Here is an 18,494-nt window from a genome sequence, read left to right on the forward strand (position 1 = left end):
CCTGGCTATCGGCGCCGCTGCCCCATTGCCGGCGCCACTTCTCTCCCCCTGGCTATCGGCGCCGACAATGGGGCAGCGGCACCGATAGCCAGGGGGAGAGAAGGGGCAGCGGCGCCGATTTTTAGGGGGAGAAAAGCGGCGGCAGCAGGGCTCTAGACCCCAGGACAGGCAGGGGCAGAGAAGCCAGCAGCGACGGCTGGACTCTGCACCTGCAAAAGCCGCTGCAGTTCATTGATTTAAAGCGCCCGCTTTAAATCATTGAACTGCAGCGGCTTATCGGCGTATAACACGCAGATAGACTTTAGGCAAAAAATTTTTGCCTAAAAAATGAGTGTTATACGCTGATAAATACGGTAAATAGAAAAACATCCTAAACTCTCATTGAAATATAATATCTGGATGTTACAGGTGTCAGTCAATATCGATATTGATGGAACAATTCTAGAAGAAGCCCAGGGAAACTATCACTTTGCCATGAGTGGAAAGACCTATCAAGTCATTCTGCATCATTTCCAGAGTTTACTACCAAAGGTAAGAGTAATTCAGTTAAATAAATGTAAGCTATTAAAGGGGTACTCCGGTGGAAAACTTTTTTTTTTTTTTTAAATCAACTGGTGCCAGAAAGTTAAACAGAATTGTAAATGACTTCTATTAAAAAAATCTTAATCCTTCCAGTATTTTTTAGCAGCTGTATGCTACAGAAGAAATCTTTTTTTTTTTATTTCTTTTTTGTCTTGTCCACAGTGCTCTCTGCTGACACCTCTGTCCGTATAAGGAACTGTCCAGAGCAGCATAGGTTTGCAATGGGGATTTTCTCCTGCTCTGGACAGTCCCTGATACGGGCATCAGGTGTCAGCAGAGAGCACTGTGGACAAGACAAAAAAGAAGTTCAATAAGAAAAGTATTTCCTCTGTAGCATACAGCTGCTAAAAAGTACTGGAAGGGTAATCATTTTAATAGAAGTCATTTACAAATCTGTTTAACTTTCTGACACCAGTTGGTATAAAAAATAAAAAGATTAAAAGTTTTCCACCAGAGTACAACTTTAAACAGAATGAATTTTTTTTTTACATTTTTTTAAATTATCTTTCATGTTATCACCAAAGAGAATAAATACCTATTTTTAATCTTTTTGTTGTTATTATTAAACAATTATCTATAACAAAATGTCATCACTGAAATCAATGATTTACAATACTAGAATATTTGGAAGAATTTGTTAACTTCTATTTTATTTATCTGTGTATACTTTTTTCTCTGTTGTTTTCAACCAAATATTGTGCAGTATATTAATTTACTATACTTAGGTTAGGTTTCCACACATATTTTTTCTGGTGTTATTTTATTATTTATTTATTTATTTATTTTTTTAAACTGCAGTTTTTAAACCAAAGTCAGAAGTGGATCCAGAATGAAGGGGAAGTATAAGTCCTTCCTTTATATTTCCCTTTTCTTTTGAATACACCTCTGGCTTTGGTCAAAAACTGCAGGAAAAAAAAAAAAAAAAACCTGCGTGGAAACCTAGCCGTAAAGTTACTTTGAAAGGCAATATGAAAAATAAAAACATATTGGCTACGTGTATAACATGCTTTTAATACTTAAAAATGTTTAAATTGTGAAACCTGTATCTACAGATGTAGTTGACACTCAGGCTTTGTGGGTTACGTAACTAATAAATGTACTACGATAGTTGTATGATATTTTATGATAGTTACCAATTTTAAGTGGCAGGGCAGATATAAGATCAGGGACATAAGTAGAGTCCCATTGCCCTATGGCTAATTCTGGACCTCCTCCTCCTAACAATTAGAGGGTAATTAAACATTTCTAAGTATAAGATAATACTGTATAACTCAAAATCTTACAGTTATCAAAATAACAAGAGGAACAATTATCACAAACATGTCACTAGTTACTAGCGAATCGAATCGGACAAATCCAAATTTGTTCCGAATTTCATGAAAAATTTGATTTATACCAAATTTCCACTCGATTCGAAATAACAAATTTCTTCATTCACTCCATTTTGTTATTACTCTAAGGCTAGGATTCCACTGAGTTTTTGCAGCAAAAAACTATGTAGTAATGGAATTTTTTTTCTACAACAAAATGTTAATACATTTTTAAACAGGGAGCAATGTATGCGGGCAGACAGGGACCTAAAAATTTAGCCGACAATAATAAAAATGTAGAAAGGGGCCATTTAAATGTAAAAATTATATATTTTTTAGAATTCATTTTGTTAAACTTTTTATTAGTAATGTATTTTAATAATGTCTTTAATAAAGTGTGTGTGTTTTATAAAAAAATGTTAACTTTTTTTTTGTAGTACTACTACTCCCAGCATGGAACATACTATTCCATGATGGGAGTAGCAGTACCTGTACTAATAGACAGATCGCCCCGGATGTCACTTCTGACACCCGTTGCGATTGTCCTATAAAATGCATAGATGCGGGTGGCTGGCCGCTCTTCTGCATGATCCTGCACTATGTTCTGCAATGTAAAGTTCTTCACATCATAGATTCATATTTCCCGCAGAGAGCTGTGATTGGCCAAATGGTTCCAGCCAATCACAACTCTCTGCGGGAAATATGAATAATAGGTATATATATACAGAAGTGTAGGGGACCAGAGTAAAGCGGCCGTGCCCTGCATCCATACATTATATAGGACAATCCTGATCTTTCCTTAACTGCAGGTACTACTGCTCCCAACATGGAGCACACTCTGTTTCCTTAAGTTACCAAAAATCCATAAATTTACTGAAAAATTAAAGATACTTCAAATTGTTATTTGCGGAGGCAGATAATGTATGTATGTATTTAATGTAATTGGGAAATTTGTTAATGTAATTATACAGTATGAGCTGGTTTTAATTGACAAATTACTGAAAAATTCTTCTTGCAATTCCAATGTCTCTGCTTTGTATGTGAAAAATCTTTTGCTTTTTAATGTAGGGGATGATGGGAGTTGTAATTCCTGAATTTCAGTACAGTGGTTGCAGTTTGCAAACATATATTTTGCACTGTTTGCAAATTGACTGTCAGTTGGTCCCACAGCATATCTCAATACTGTTGCAGGACAATGCAATATCAAGTATTTATACCAATAGATATGTGTATATACAGTCATGGTCGTAAATGTTGGCACCTAGAAAATTAAGTGTTTATCAGAGAAAAGGATTGCAGTAACACATGTTTTGCTATACACATGTTTATTCCCTTTGTTCGTATTGGAACTAAACCAAAAAAGGGAGGAAAAAAAGCAAATTGGATATAATGTCACACCAAACTCCAAAAATGGTCTGGACAAAATTATTGGCACCCTTAACTTAATATTTGGTTGGACACCCTTTGGAAAAAATAACTATCAATAAGCTTCTTAGACCTCTCAGCCGGAATGTTGGACAACTCTTTTTTTGCAAACTGCTCCAGGTCTCTCTTATTGGAAGGGCGCCTTTTCCCAACAGCAATTTTAAGATCTCTCCACAGGTGTTCAATGCGATTTAGATCTGGACTCATTGCTGGCCACTTTAGAACTCACCAGCACTTTGTTGCCATCCATTTCTGGGTGCTTTAGACGTATGTTTGGGGTCATTGTCCTGCTGGAAGACCCAAGATTTTGGACTCAACCCCAGCTTTCTGACACTGGACTGTACAGTGCGACCCAAAATCTGTTGGTAATCCTCAGATTTCATGATGCCTTGTCCACATTCAAGGCACTCAGTGCCAGAGGCAGCAAAACAACCCCAAAACATTATTAAACCTCCACCATATTTTACTGTAGGTACTGTGTTCTTTTCTTTGTGGGCCTCATTCTGTTTTCGGTAAACAGTAGAATGATGTGCTTTACCAAAAAGGTCTATCTTGTTCTCATCTGTCCACAAGACGTTTTCCCAGAAGGATTTTGACTTACTCAAGTTCATTTTGGCAAAATCTAGTCTTGCTTTTTTTATGTATCTGTGTCAGCAGTGGGGTCCCCCTAGGTCTCCTGCCATAGCGTTTCATTCCATTTAAATGTCAACGGATAGTATGCGCTAACACTGATGTTCCCTGAGCTTGCAGGACAGCTTGAATATCTTTGGAACTTGTTTGGGCCTGCTTATCCACCATCTGGACTATCCTGTGTTGACACCTTTTATAAATTTTTCTTTTCTGTCCACGCCCAGGGAGATTAACTACAGTGTCATGGATTGCAAACTTCTTGATCATGTTGCGCACTGTATATAAAGGCAAATCTAGATCTCTGGAGATGGACTTGTAACTTTGAGATTGTTGATATTTTTCCACAATTTTTGTTCTCAAGTACATACAGTTCTCTTCTCCTCTTTCTGTTGTCCATGCTTAGCGCGGCACACAAACAATGCAAATGCAAAGACTAAGTGGACTTCTTTCCTTTTTATCTGCTTTCAGGTGTGATTTTTATATTGCCCAAACATATACATGCCCCAGATGAGTTTAACCCCAAGGACGTACCGGTATGTCCTGGGTCCTTTCCCTTTCTATAATGCGGTGCCGCGCGCTATTAACCCTTTAGACGCGGCGTTCAAATGACTGTTCAGTGCCTGAGATCCAGGCATGAGCAGTCAAGCGGCAGAATCATTTATCAATGGTTTTCTATGAGAAACCATTGATCAATGTAAAAGATCAGTGTGTACAGTGTTATAGCTCCCTATGGGAGCTATAACATTGCAAAAAAAAAAAAAAAGTGAAAGATAAAAGTGAATAAAGATCATTTAACCCCTTCCCTAATAAAAGTTTGAATCAACCCCCTTTTCCCCTTAAAGAAAAAAAAACAACTGTGTAAATAAAAATAAACATATTGCCGTGTGCGTAAATGTCAGAATTATAAAAATATATAACTATTTAAACCGCACGGTCAATGGCGTACGCGCCAAAAAATTCCAAAATATAGTATTTTTGGTCACTTTTCATATCATGAAAAAATGAATAATAAGCGATCAAAAAGTCTGATCAATACAAAAATGGTACTGCTAAAATCTTTAGATCACGGCGCAATAAATGAGCCCTCATTCCGCCCGTAGGAAACATTTTTGAAAAAGTTATAGGGGTCAGAAAATGACAATTTTAAACGTATAAATTTTCCTGCATGTAGTTATGATTTTTTTCAGAACTACGACAAAATAAAACCTATATAAGTAGGGTACAATTTTAATCTTATGGACCTATAGAATAAAGATACGGTGTCATTTTTACCAAAAAATGTATTGTCGCACAATGATTTTTTTTTTCCATTTTTGGGTAAAATGAAAAATCACATGCTTAAAACAATCCCATTTTTCCAAAATTATGAAAGGGTGCCAATAATTTTGTCCAGACCATTTTTGGAGTTTGGTGGGACATTATGTCCAATTTGCTTTTTTTCCTCCCTTTTTTTTAGTTCCAATACACACAAAGGGAATAAACATGTGTATAGCAAATCATGTGTTACTGCAATCCTTTTCTGCGCGAAATACTTAATCTTCTAGAAAAATTTCAGGAGTGCCAACATTTACGGCCATGACTGTGTATATATATATATATATACATATATATATATATATATATATACATATAGCTATCCATATATATATATATATATATATATATATATATATATATATAATTAAAAACAAAAATGTATAGAGAACCTTCAATAAAACTTCACTTTTAATAAGTCCTTTAAAAAATACTGAAATAGATTATCAAAACTTAGATAAACTCACAAATTGCACAGCAGCATACGGCATTACTACATGTTATTGCACATTTGTCCGTACCTTAGATTATTTCTGCTTGTGTGGGAGTTCAAGATACAAAATTACAAAAACAATATATAAAAGTCCAGATACTCTATTGCAGCTTCCTCATAATAATATGCAACAATATCCAGAATCGTCCTTGCTATTAACGGCTCCAGTATATTATTCTTGTAGAGCCTACTATACGTCAGTTGTAGCATAAAGCACCCAACAACATTAGTGCAAAAAAGTAATTTTTTGTTCAACTTTTTTTTATTAAATAATTTTTCTTTAACCCCTTAAGGACCAGGCCCATTTTGGCCTTAAGGACCAGACCAATTTTATTTTTGCATTCTCGTTTTTTCCTCCTTGCCTTCTAAAAATAATTGCTCTCTTATATTTTCATCCACAGACCCATATGAGGGCTTGTTTTTTGCATCACCAATTGTACTTTGTAATTACATCACTTATTTTACCATAAAATGTATGGTGCAACCAAACAACTATAATTTATGTGGGAAAATTGAAAAGAAAACCGCAATTTTGCAAATTTTGGAAGGTTTTGTTTTCACGCTGTACACTTTCTGGTAAAAATGACATGTGTTCTTTATTCTGTGGGTCAATACAATTAAAATTATACCCATATTATATGCTTTTCTATAATTGTACCGCTTAAAAAAATCTCAAACCATTTTAACACAATTAGTATGTTTGAAATTGCCCTATTTTGACCACCTATAACTATCTCATTTTTCCGTATATGGGGCGATATGAGGGCTCATTTTTTGCACCATGATCAGTAGTTTTTATCAGTACCACTTTTGCTTAGGTTTTACTTTTTATAACTTTTTTATTAAATACATTTTTTATAACTTTTTTTTTAATAAACTGTGACAAAAAAGCAGCAATTTTGGACTTTTTAAAATGTTTTTATCTTTACGCCGTTGACCGTACGGGATTACTAACAATACGTTTTAATAGTTCAGACTTTTACGCACACACATTTTTAAACATTTTTTAAACTTTTTTATTTTTTTACTTTTTCGTTACACTTTTTATGTCCCCATAAGGGACTTTTCATAGCAATTAGTTGATTGCTAATACTGTTCACTGCTATGTATAGGACATAGCACTGATCAGTATTATTGGTCATCTTCTGCTCTGCTCTGCTCAATCTCAGACCAGAGCAGAAGACCCCGAAAGATGGCCGTAGCCAGGTGAGGGACCTCCGGCCGCCATGCTGGATGATCGGATCCCCGTGGCAGCACTGCGGGTGATCCAATCATCCATTCAAAGTAGCGCACTGCCACAGATGCCGTGATCTGTATTGATCATGGCATTTGAGGGGTTAATGGTGGACATCCGCACAATCGCAGCCGGGACCTGCCGGGCATGACGCGATCACCGCTCCAGTGGTCGCAATCATGGCGGCGCGTAAATGTATGTCATGGTGCGTTAAGTACCACATCACCATTACGTCCATTTACGTCCATTGTCGTTAAGGGGTTAAAACAGATAGTTGACAGTAAAGAAAATATAAGTATGTAGAATAATAAACAAAGGTCATTACATATTAACAAGACCAGGTTACAATATGGTAATCTGCATAGATCCGGCTGTCAAGATGTTGTGAAGTCCAGATTTTCTCAGGTCGGCTCTGTGAGTCTCCGGGGAAGACCCCACGCCAGGGACATTGATCATGGATAGAAACCATTATCTGATAAATAATGGAGCTAGGATTTTATGAAGTGGTATTAGTGGGTACTAGTAATATCTCTAGAGTTCCTCACAATCCAGATCTATTACACCTCGGCTGATGGTCAATAATCTAGGTAACATGCCATGAAGAAGATATAATATAATGTACAAATAAATACAAATAAAGTGCAAAATAGTCAATTGTGCAAATATATCCAAACATTTTTATATATTCACTTCCACTGCTTTATAGACATCTAGTGCATAGTTCACATTCAATGTGGTATGTAACCATCCACTGCAACTGTCCAAGCAAGTAGCGCACTCCAAACAGTATTACATTCACTTGCACTGCTTTATGGACATCCAGTACACAGTTCACCAACTTGATTATCCAAACAAGTAGCACAAATTCTGAATATATTCTATTTCATGAACCATTTTCCTCCTTACCTTTTAAAAATAATAACCCTTTCAATTTTCTACCTAAAACTCCATATTAAGACTTATTTTTTTGCACCACCAATTCTTCTTTGCAGTGACATTAGTAATTTTACCCAAAAATCCACGGCGAAACAGTAAAAAAATCATTTTGTGACAAACTTGAAAAAAATGCAATTTTTTTAACTTTTGGGAGCTTCCGTTTCTACACAGTGCATTTTTCGGTAAAAAAAAAGGCACAATATGATTCTGTACGTCCATACGGTTAGAATGATACCCTACTTATTTAGGTTTGATTTTGTCATACTTCTGGAAAAATCATAACTACATGCAGAAAAAGGTTTATGTTTAAAAATGTCCTCTTCTGACCCCTATAATTTTTCCGCATATGTGAATGTATGAGGGCTAATTTCTTGAGCCGTGATCTGAAGTTTTTATCGGTACCATTTTTGTTTTAATGGTATAAAAAGTGACCAAAAATACTATATTTTGGACTTTTGAATTTTTTTATGTGTACAACATTTACCATGCGGTTTATTTAATATATTTTTATAGTTTGGACATTTACACCCCCCCACATATGTTTATATTTATTTTTATTTACATTTCTTTTTATGGGAAAAGGGGGGTGATTCTAACTATTGTTAGAGAAGGGGTTAAATCCCATCTATTAACACTTTCCCCCCTTTTTTTTGCAATGTTATAGCCCCTATAGGGGGCAATAAATTTGCGTACACTGATCTCTTACTCGGTTCACTACCATGCAATAGCATGGCATTGATCAGTGCTATTGGCGCTTGACTGCTCCTGCCTGGATCTCTGGCAAGGAGCAGTCATTTCGGCGATTGGACATGCAGGAAGCAGGTAGGGATCCTCCTGGTGTCCTGCAAGCTGTTCAGGACACCGCGGTGAAATGAAATTTCACCGTGGCGGTCCCAAACAGCCAAACTGAGGTGCCGGGATGCTTTCAGTTTCACTTCAGACGCGGCAGTTAACTTTGATCGCCGCAGCTGAACGGTTAATACCGGGCATCACCGTGATCAGTGATGTCCGGCAGTAGCCACGGGTCCCACCCGTTGATGGCCGCCGGGACCGACCCGCATTATATTGCTGGAGCCGGCATCCTGCATTGTTAAGGAGTTAAAGGAGATGTCCGGTATGGACTATTCCTATTCCATACTGCCCGGCTGCAAAAAAAGAGAAAACAAACTTTCACTTACCTTCCTATGTTCCCCTGGAGCTCCGCAACAGCTGGTTGGTGGGCCGGGCTGTCTACTTCCTACTTCCCTTAGCCCGGGACGTCAAATAGTGCTTCAGCCTATCACTAGGCAAGGCAGGACATCACTGCGGCCGGTGATAGGCTGAAGCGCCATGTGACATCACAGGCTAAGGGAAGACGGAAGTAGACAGAACAGTCGACCTATCAACTGTTGCAGAGTTCTGGAGGAATGTAGGAAGGTAAGTAAAAGTTTGTTTTCTCTTTTTTTGCAGCCCAGGCAGGATGGAGTAGGAATAGTCTGTACCGGACATCTCCTTTAAGTTACTATGCATTTTTGTTGCCATTTTTTTTGTATTCATATTATAATATAATTATGAGGAAGCTGCAATAGAGTATCTGGACTTTTATATTTTTTTTGTAATTTTGTATCTTGAACTCAAGCAGAAATAATCTATGGTACGGACAAATGTGCAATATCATGTAATAATGCCATATGCTGCTATGCAATTTGTGAAAGAACAGTCAAGTTTACAGTATGTGGAATTATAGTGCAAATGCTAAATAAGGGTACTCTGCAGCACTCAAGAGCACGGGTGGCGGTCAGAATATATCTAAGTTTGATCATCTATTTCAGTATTTTTAAAAAGGACTTATTAAAAGTAAAGTTTTATTGAAGGTTCCCGATACATTTTTAGTTTTTTGCGTATATATATATATATATATATATATATATATACAGAAAAGCAATATATCCGAGCCCATGTCAGCAGCAACGTTTCAATTCATCAGTAGAATCTTTTTCAAGCAGGATATATATATATATATATATATATATATATATATATATATATGTATATATATATAACAGGAGAATACAGCAGCACACTGATAGCACAAAGATACGGAAAACATGAAATGCTATACAGCTATAGTGCAAAAAATGAAAAAAAAAATAAAAAAGTGAGATACTTAGCTCACAATTTGGTGGCCAAATAGTTTGGACCATCCCACCACGGTAAGGTGACCTCATTGGGACGGACCCTACACTGTGAATATGCCTCTGTGTAATCAGTTTAACAGGCATTGCAAGGTCTGAGATGTCCAGCACCTTATACACACCTAATAGAGGTGGGTGGGGTCCAGGAGTCAACATGGAGGCAGTCACTCCCCCATATGTATAACACAAACAAGGATGAGTTGGCCAGCACTACTGATACCAAACTACTGCATGGACCTGGCATACAGGTGCACGTTGCTAGGCTGAATATACATAAACAGGAGAATACAGCAACACACTGCTAGCACAAAGATACAGATAAAACATCAAATGCTATACAGCTATAGTGCAAAAAATGAAAAAATTAGGTACTTAGCTCACAATTTGGGACCAAATAGTTTGGACCATCCCACCACGGTAAGGTGACCTCAGTTTGGTATCAGTAGTGCTGGCCAACTCAATCTTGTTTGTGTTATACATATGGGGGATTGGCTGCCTCCATGTTGGCTCCTGCACCCCACCCACCTCTATTAGGTGTGTATAAGGTGCTGGACATCTCAGACCTTGCAATGCCTGTTAAACTGATGGGCACATTCACAGTGTAGGGTCCGTCCCAATGAGGTCACCTTACTGTGGTGGGATGGTCCAAACTATTTTGCCGCCAAATTGTGAGCTAAGTACCTCACTTTTTCATTTTTTGCACTATAGCTGTATAGCATTTCATGTTTTATCTGTATCTTTGTGCTAGCAGCGTCCTGCTGTATTCTCCTATTTATGTATATTCAGCCTACAGCGTGCACCTGTATGCCAGGTCCATGCAGTAGTTTGGTATCAGTAGTGCTGGCCAACTCAACCTTGTTTTTGTTATATATATATGTATATATATTTCATATATATATATATATATATATATATATATATATATATATATATATATAGCTATCTATCTATATATATATATATATATATATATATCATATATGTACTGTATATATATATATATATATATATATATATATATTATTAAAAAAAATTCACTCACACAGCAAATAAATGAATGAATAACAGGAAATAGGTCGGAAATTGATTATAAATGAATAATAAGACCTCAACCAATTAAGGTCAAGCCACTTGACCTGCATTCTTTTGATGTTCTATTGCCTATTTGACCTTAATTGGATGTGGTCTCATTATTCACTTAACCTTAATTTGCTCTAATAAGAGCAGCTACTGTATATTTCAACTTATATATATACTTGTATATAATTACAACTTCCATCATCCCCTAAAAAAAATAAAAGATTTTTCACATACAGAGCAGAGACATTGGAATTGCAAGAAGAGTATTTCAGTAATTTGTCAATTAAAACCAGCTCATACTCTATAATTACAATGACATCGTCTTTTCCAATTACATTAACTACATCCATACATTATTGTCCTGGCCATCTGCCTCCGCAAATTACAGTTTGAAGTATTTTTAATTTCTGATAGAAGACCTCTGTAAATTTATGGATTTTTGGTAAATTAAGGAAACTGTCAGGCTTTTTTTGCCTACTGTATAATATATATTATTGATGTCCATGTCCTCAACCTTTATCTGAACCATGAAATTATTCATGCTAGCACATCTAAATGCCTGAAAAAATAGCATTAAATAAATGGGGCTAAAAAAGTAAAGTGAAAATATATACTGTATAATATTGGTCCCCATAATTAGTCCCCCTGTAGTACCTGCATTAATAGACAGTAAAGTAGCTGCAGTACCTGCAGTAAAGAAAAGATTACAGTGGGTGTCACTCCTGACACCCGCTGCGATCGTTCTGTATAATGTAGAGATGCAGGCAGCCGACTGCTCTTCTCTGGTCCCCTGCACTGTAGTATATATACCTATTATTCATATTTCGCGCAGAAAGTTGTGATTGGCTCGAGCTCTCTGTGGGAAATATGAATCTGTGACGTGAAGAACTTCACATCGCAGAACATAGTGCATGATTGCGCAGAAGAGCGTCCAGCCGCCCACTTCTATACATTATCCAGGAGGATCACAATAGGTGTCAGAAGTGATACCCGGGGCGATCTGTCTATTAGTGCAGGTACTACTACTCCCATCATGGAACAGTCTGTTTCATGTTGGGAGTAGTAGTACTTCCTAAAAAAAAATAAAGAAAAAAGTGAAGACAGTTAAAAACACACACACACACACACACACACACACTTTATTATATCGATTTGCCACAAATTTATTTGGATTGAATCAAATTTTTTCTAAAAATTTGTCAAATCAGCCAAATCAAATTTTTAAAATATCCGTATCTCCACATGTTACCACCATACTGTTACTGACCATGTTCAGTATACCAAGATTAATATTAACATAATACCATTAAAAAAACTAAAATGATCATCACCTCCTTCAAAATGTAATGCGTACACAGGTGCACACTGCTCATTTTGTGTGTTACCAATAAGGGACAAATCACTTTGCCAAATCATGACTATCCATCACTACCATTACCATTGACTAATGACTAACTTACACTGCTTTACTGTTACTAAATAGAATCCTAGAATCCAATAAACCAATATTCCTCATGCATTGACATATATATATATATATATATCCAGCTCACCCCTGGTTAGGCCCCCTCGAGCATGAGGCCTCAGGTAGCTTCCTAGGTGACATAATGGAAGAGCCACCTTTGGTTGCTGAGACACCATAGTTAAAGGAATACTGTAGTGGAAAATAACTTGTTCACAATCGAAGGATAGGGGATAAATTAAAGATTCCAGGGGGTACGACTGCTGGGTTCCCCCCATGCGATTTTCTGTACGGGGCCCAGCAGTCTGCAGGAAGAAGGCATGTCCATCCTGAAATGACGCGGCAGATAATATACCCCCCATGTATCCCATAGAGGCACATGGAGGGGGCATGTCAGCCATCGTGTCATGCGGGGATGGAACGATCCCTTCATGTCGACTGCTGTGTCCCCATACAGGAGATCTTGGGGGGTACCCATTACAGTTTTCCTTTAACCTACATGAGAAATATATTTTTAATGTTCCAGACTTCATGGAAAAAAAAATGACCCTCTTTTACCACTGCCGCTCTGATGTTCACTGGGTCTCTGCTGACCACTACTTCCTGATCCCTGTCTCAGCACAGGAAAATGCCCACTCAACTAATCAGTGGGGATCCGGTAAGAATCAGAAAGGCAGTGGAAGAGGATTGAGCAGGAAAGTAATACCTTTTTTGTTTGTTCTGGTATCTACCGTAACAATTTTTATTTATTTTATTTTATTTATTTATGTAGCGCCTACAGATTCTGCAGCACTTACAATTATGGGGTACAAACAAAGACAAGTATCAGACATAATATTACACAATAACTATTAAAACAAGAGGTGTGGAGATATGTTGAGGATATGTTGAGGCAAATTAGAGAATTTTATAGGCTTGTCTGAAGAGATGTGTTTTGAGGCCACGTTTGAAACTATGGATGTTTTGGTTCAGTCTGAGGGATTGAGGGATAGCATTCCAGAGAACCGGTGCAGCACAAGTGAAGTCTTGGAGACAGGAGTGAGAAGTTCGGATAATAGAACATGTTAGTGTGAGATCATTAGCAGATCGGAGTGAACGTGTAGGATGGTAGACAGAGATGAGAGAGGAGATGTAGGGAGGTGCAGCAATGTGGAGAGCTTTGTGTGTGAGACTGAGGATTTTGTACTATATTCTGGACTGAATTGGTAACCAGTGTAGTGACTGGCACAGGGAGGAGACGTCATTGTAGCGGCTGGAGAGGAAGATGAGTCTAGCTGCGGCATTAAGGATGGACTGGAGAGGAGAGAGTTTGGAGAAAGGAAGGCCTATTAGTAAAGATTTACAGTAGTCGAGGCGGGAGTGAATCAAAGGAATAATGAGAGTTTTAGCAGTTTCAGTAGTGAGAAATGGGCGGATTCTGCAAATGTTTTTGAGATGCAGGTGACAAGAACGTGAAAGGGACTGAAAATGGGGAGTGAAAGACAGAGCAGAGTCAAGTATAACTCCAAGACAGCGAGCCTGCTGCCCGGGAGTTATGGTAGTACCTATAGGACTACCACATACTGAGATGGAAATGTCAGGGTTAGGTACAGTATCAGTTGATGGAGAAAAAACAAGAAGTTCTGTTTTTAAAAGATTTAGTTTCAGATATAAAGAGGTCATGATGTCTGAGACGGCAGAGAGACAGTCACTGGTATTCTGTATGAGTGCAGGGGTGATGTTGGAGGAAGAGGTATAGAGTTGGCATCAGCATAGAGGTGGTACTGGAAACCAAATCTACTGATTGTTTTTCCAATGGGGGATGTGTAGAGTGAAAAGAGTAGAGGACCCAGGACCGATCCCTGGGGAACCCCGACAGCAAGGGGAAGAGGAGAAGAAGTAGAGCCAGAAAAAGAGACGCTAAAGGAGCGGCCAGAGACATAGGAGGAAAACCAGGCGAGAGCAGAGTCCTTGAGACCGATGGAGCGGAGACTACTGAGGAGGAGTTGGTGATCCACAGTGTCAAAAGCCACAGACAGGTCCAAGAGAATCAGTAAAGATAAATTGCCATTTGATTTGGCCGTCAGAAGATCGTCAGTGACTTTGGTTAGGGCCATTTCTGTGGAATGAAGGGAGCGGAAACCAGACTGTAAGGGGTCAAGGAGAGAGTTCTCGGAGAGATAGCATATAAGGCGGGAGTAGACCAAGCGTTCCAGGAGTTTGGAGATAAAGGGGAGATTTGAGACGGGTCGATAGTTGGCTGCACAGGACGTGTCCAGAGATGGTTTTTTCAATAGTGGGGTTATGATAGAGTGTTTGAAGGAGGAGGGAAAGACCCCAGAAGAGAGGGAGAGGTTAAAGATTTTAGTTAGGTGACAGCTGATAGCAGGAGAGAGAGAGACTGGATGAGGTGTGAAGGCATGGGGTCACTAGAGCAGGTAGTGGGGCGAACGGAGGAGAGGAGCCTGGAAACCTCATCCTCCGTTACAGGCGCAAAAACTGAGAGTGATGAAGAGGAAACGTGGATGGTAATTGGATCAGAACTTTTAGGGGACTGGGATGTAGCTTAACATATACATAGCTACTAAATAAAACATTAAACCTTATTCTTAAATATCTTAATATATTGTTTATGTCTTTTGTCTCTCTCCTTTCTAGCTTCTGGTAAATGGAGCCATCTTTGCTAGAATGTCTCCGGGACAAAAATCCAGTCTGATCGAAGAATTTCAAAAACTAGAGTATGTTTCCTGCAATCTCAAATATTAACTGTATTATCTATTTAATAATAAATAATCATCTTAAACATACAATTTGGAATATGTGTTAGCCTGCCGGTAAGGTAATGTACTGGATTATGATAAAGATTCTATGAGTGAAGAAAGGTGTTATGGCATTGGGTTGCTTTGTACCCATATTGTGCCAGCATTATAATTGGTCATTAATAAGCTATGTGATAACCAATGCAGTTGAGGATTATAATCTTGATCTTCATGCACCGGCCCTGTTAAGACTTTAGCAATAGATTTACACCCTAGCCATATATACATGCAGAGGGTAAGTGACTATTTGTTTTTAAATGCAGAAGAGAAGTAAAATACTTTTTAAACTAATCCTGTGTGACAAAGGGGAAATTACAGTTCTTATGACTGCTATATGCTACCATATAGGTTTTGAATTTATAGCACTAAGGCAATTATTGAGCAGAGCTATAGTGTAAGGCCCCGTTCACACTATGGAATTCTTGGGGCTGAATTCCGCTAGCAGTGATTCCGCCTGGCGGCCGCCGCCGAGGCAATCGGCGGAAATGTTCGGCCACTTTCATCGGCGGAAATGTTCACCGCTGAAATTCCGCAGTGTGAACGGGTCTTGCGGTGACCCGTCCACACTAATGTTAAAGTTCACACCACGTAATTCCGCCCGCGGAATTCCGCCTAGAAATTCTGCAGCAATTCCGTAGTGTGAACGGGGCCTAAAGCATATGAGGACAGAGCAGCAGCCTGAACATTACATACAATAGGAGATGGATTTTAGGCTTTCTTAGGCTGTCATCTGATAATGTTCTCAATCTGCTAGAACCACCGACTATAGATGTTCCTAAATCCTAAAAAAAAAAAAAAAAAAAAAAAAAAAAAAAAAGCAGATACTGATCTGTCAAGCCTCCGAACCTTAACAAAAAAAGAAGAAAAAAAAAACACTCATTGACAAGATGTATATTGGATCTTTTAGTCTAGTATTGAACATTTAGTTTGATTTTCTTACTCATTTTAACTTATTTTTGGAGTGAAGACATATACTAATTTTGTTTTTTTCTTTAATAGTTACTATGTCTGCATGTGTGGCGATGGAGCCAATGATTGTGGAGTAAGTAAAATATATAGTGTCTCCATTATTAGTGTTAAATGGTGTGGCCCATGAAGTGTTATGTTTCAAAATAGGGAGGAAGTCTATATTTGTTGTACGTGACAAGGTGTTGTAGGAACAACCTTTAGGGTACGTTCACACTAGTGGACCCAGAGCATATTTTATGCTGCGAATACGCCGCTGAAGGACCACTGCATGGTGGCTTTACATGTGCCTGCTCAGAGCGGCAATACGCTGCTATGAGCAGACACACTGCAATGCGTGAGTCGCAGTGCGCATGCGCAGTATACTTGCACATCGTGGCAGCTCTCGGCCTAGCTCATGAAGCAGGGGGAGCAGCCGCGATGTGTGCGAGTACACCGCGCATGAGCTGCGACTCGCACACTGCTTCAGTGTGTCTACTTGTAGCGGCATATTGCCGCTCTGAGCAGGCACATGTAAAGCCACCATGCAGCGGTCCTTTAGCGGTGGAGTGGCAGCATAAAATACGCTGTGGGTCCGCTCATGTGAACTTACCCTTAAGGTGACCAGGTAACAGAAAAACTGCTCACAATGATATGACTGCCAGTTAAAGCTTTTGGGCTAGATTAACATTACAGAATTTCCCAGTAAAATTCCGCTTTGAAATTTTGGTGCAACAGAATCCTATTGCTGTCAATGAGATTCCGCAGCACAGTGGCCACTATGGAATGTCAGTGGCAAAAGAATGAGCTTGCTCATTCTTTAGATGAAATCCACACTGCAAACATTTCCATCTGTGGGTCCAACAATGTCCCCACAGTCCTAACGCAGTCTGATTCAGTGACTAAATCTCCGAACAGAAATTCTAAAGTGTGAAACTAACCTTAGAGAGCTATTTGTTATCATAAAATCACAAAACATTTAGGGCGAGATTTATCAAAACCTGTCCAGAGGAAAAGTTGCTCAGTTGTCCATAGCAACCAATCAGATTGCTTCTTTCATTTTGCAGAAGCCTTGTTAAACATTAAAGGGGTATTCCAGGAAAAAAAACTTTTTTTTATATATATCAACTGGATTTAGACAGAAAAGAACAACCTTAACTTCAGAAGCTCATAAGTACTGAAAGGATTAAGATTGTTTCAATAGTAATTTACAAATCTGTTTAACTTTCTGGAGCCAGTTGATATATATGAAAAAAGTTTTTTCCTGGAATACCCCTTTAACTCCTTAACGACGCAGGACGTATATTTACGTCCTCCGCCGGTGTCCCCGCGTCATATCGGTCGGTCCCGGTGGCTATCAACGGCCGGGACCCGCGGCTAATACAGGACATCACCGATCGCGGTGATGCCCTGTATTAACCCTTCAGACGCGGCGATCAAAGCTGACCGCCGCGTCTGAAGTGAAAGTATCCCGGCTGCTCAGTCGGGCTGTTCAGGACCGCCGCGGTGAAATCGCGGCGTCCCGAACAGCTTAAAGGACACTGGGAGGGCCAGGCAGGATCAGTCAAGCGCCGATAACCCTGATCACAGGCGTGTTAATACACGCCAGTGATCAGCATGAGAGATCAGCGTGTGCAGTGTTATAGGTCCCTATGGGAGCTATAACACTGCAAAAAAAAAGTACAAAAAAAGTGTTAATAAAGGTCATTTAACCCCTTCCCTAATAAAAGTTTGAATCACCCCCTTTTCCCATAAAAAAAATAAAACTGTGTAAATAAAAAAAAAAAAAAACATACGTGGTATCGCCGTGTGCGTAAATGTCCGAAATATAAAAATATATCATTAATTAAACTGCATGGTCAATGGCGTACGCGCAAAAAAAAATCCAAAGTCCAAAAAAGCGTATTTTTGGTCACTTTTTATACCATTAAAAAATGAATAAAAAGTGATCGAAAGGTCCGATCAAAACAAAAATTGTACCAATAAAAACTTCAGATCACAGCACAAAAAATGAGCCCTCATACCGCCCTTTATGTGGAAAAATAAAAAAGTTATAGGGGTCAGAAAATGACATTTTTAAACGTATAAATTTTCCTGCATATAGTTATGAT

General features: G+C 38.5%; 1 protein-coding gene across 1 annotated transcript in view; it reads left to right on the forward strand.

Annotated features, from left to right (window-relative positions):
• The window catches only part of LOC130360998 (probable cation-transporting ATPase 13A4), an 82,067-nt gene that overhangs the window by 27,194 nt on the left and 36,379 nt on the right, over nucleotides 1–18,494 (forward strand). Inside the window, exons 19-21 of the mRNA XM_056563555.1 lie at nucleotides 409–531; nucleotides 15,278–15,357; nucleotides 16,438–16,480. Coding sequence (XP_056419530.1) covers nucleotides 409–531; nucleotides 15,278–15,357; nucleotides 16,438–16,480 — 246 coding nt within the window. The remainder of the gene's footprint in view (nucleotides 1–408; nucleotides 532–15,277; nucleotides 15,358–16,437; nucleotides 16,481–18,494) is intronic.

Source organism: Hyla sarda, chromosome 3 (assembly GCF_029499605.1).
Source record: "Hyla sarda isolate aHylSar1 chromosome 3, aHylSar1.hap1, whole genome shotgun sequence".
In the NCBI taxonomy this organism is placed as follows: domain Eukaryota; kingdom Metazoa; phylum Chordata; class Amphibia; order Anura; family Hylidae; genus Hyla; species Hyla sarda.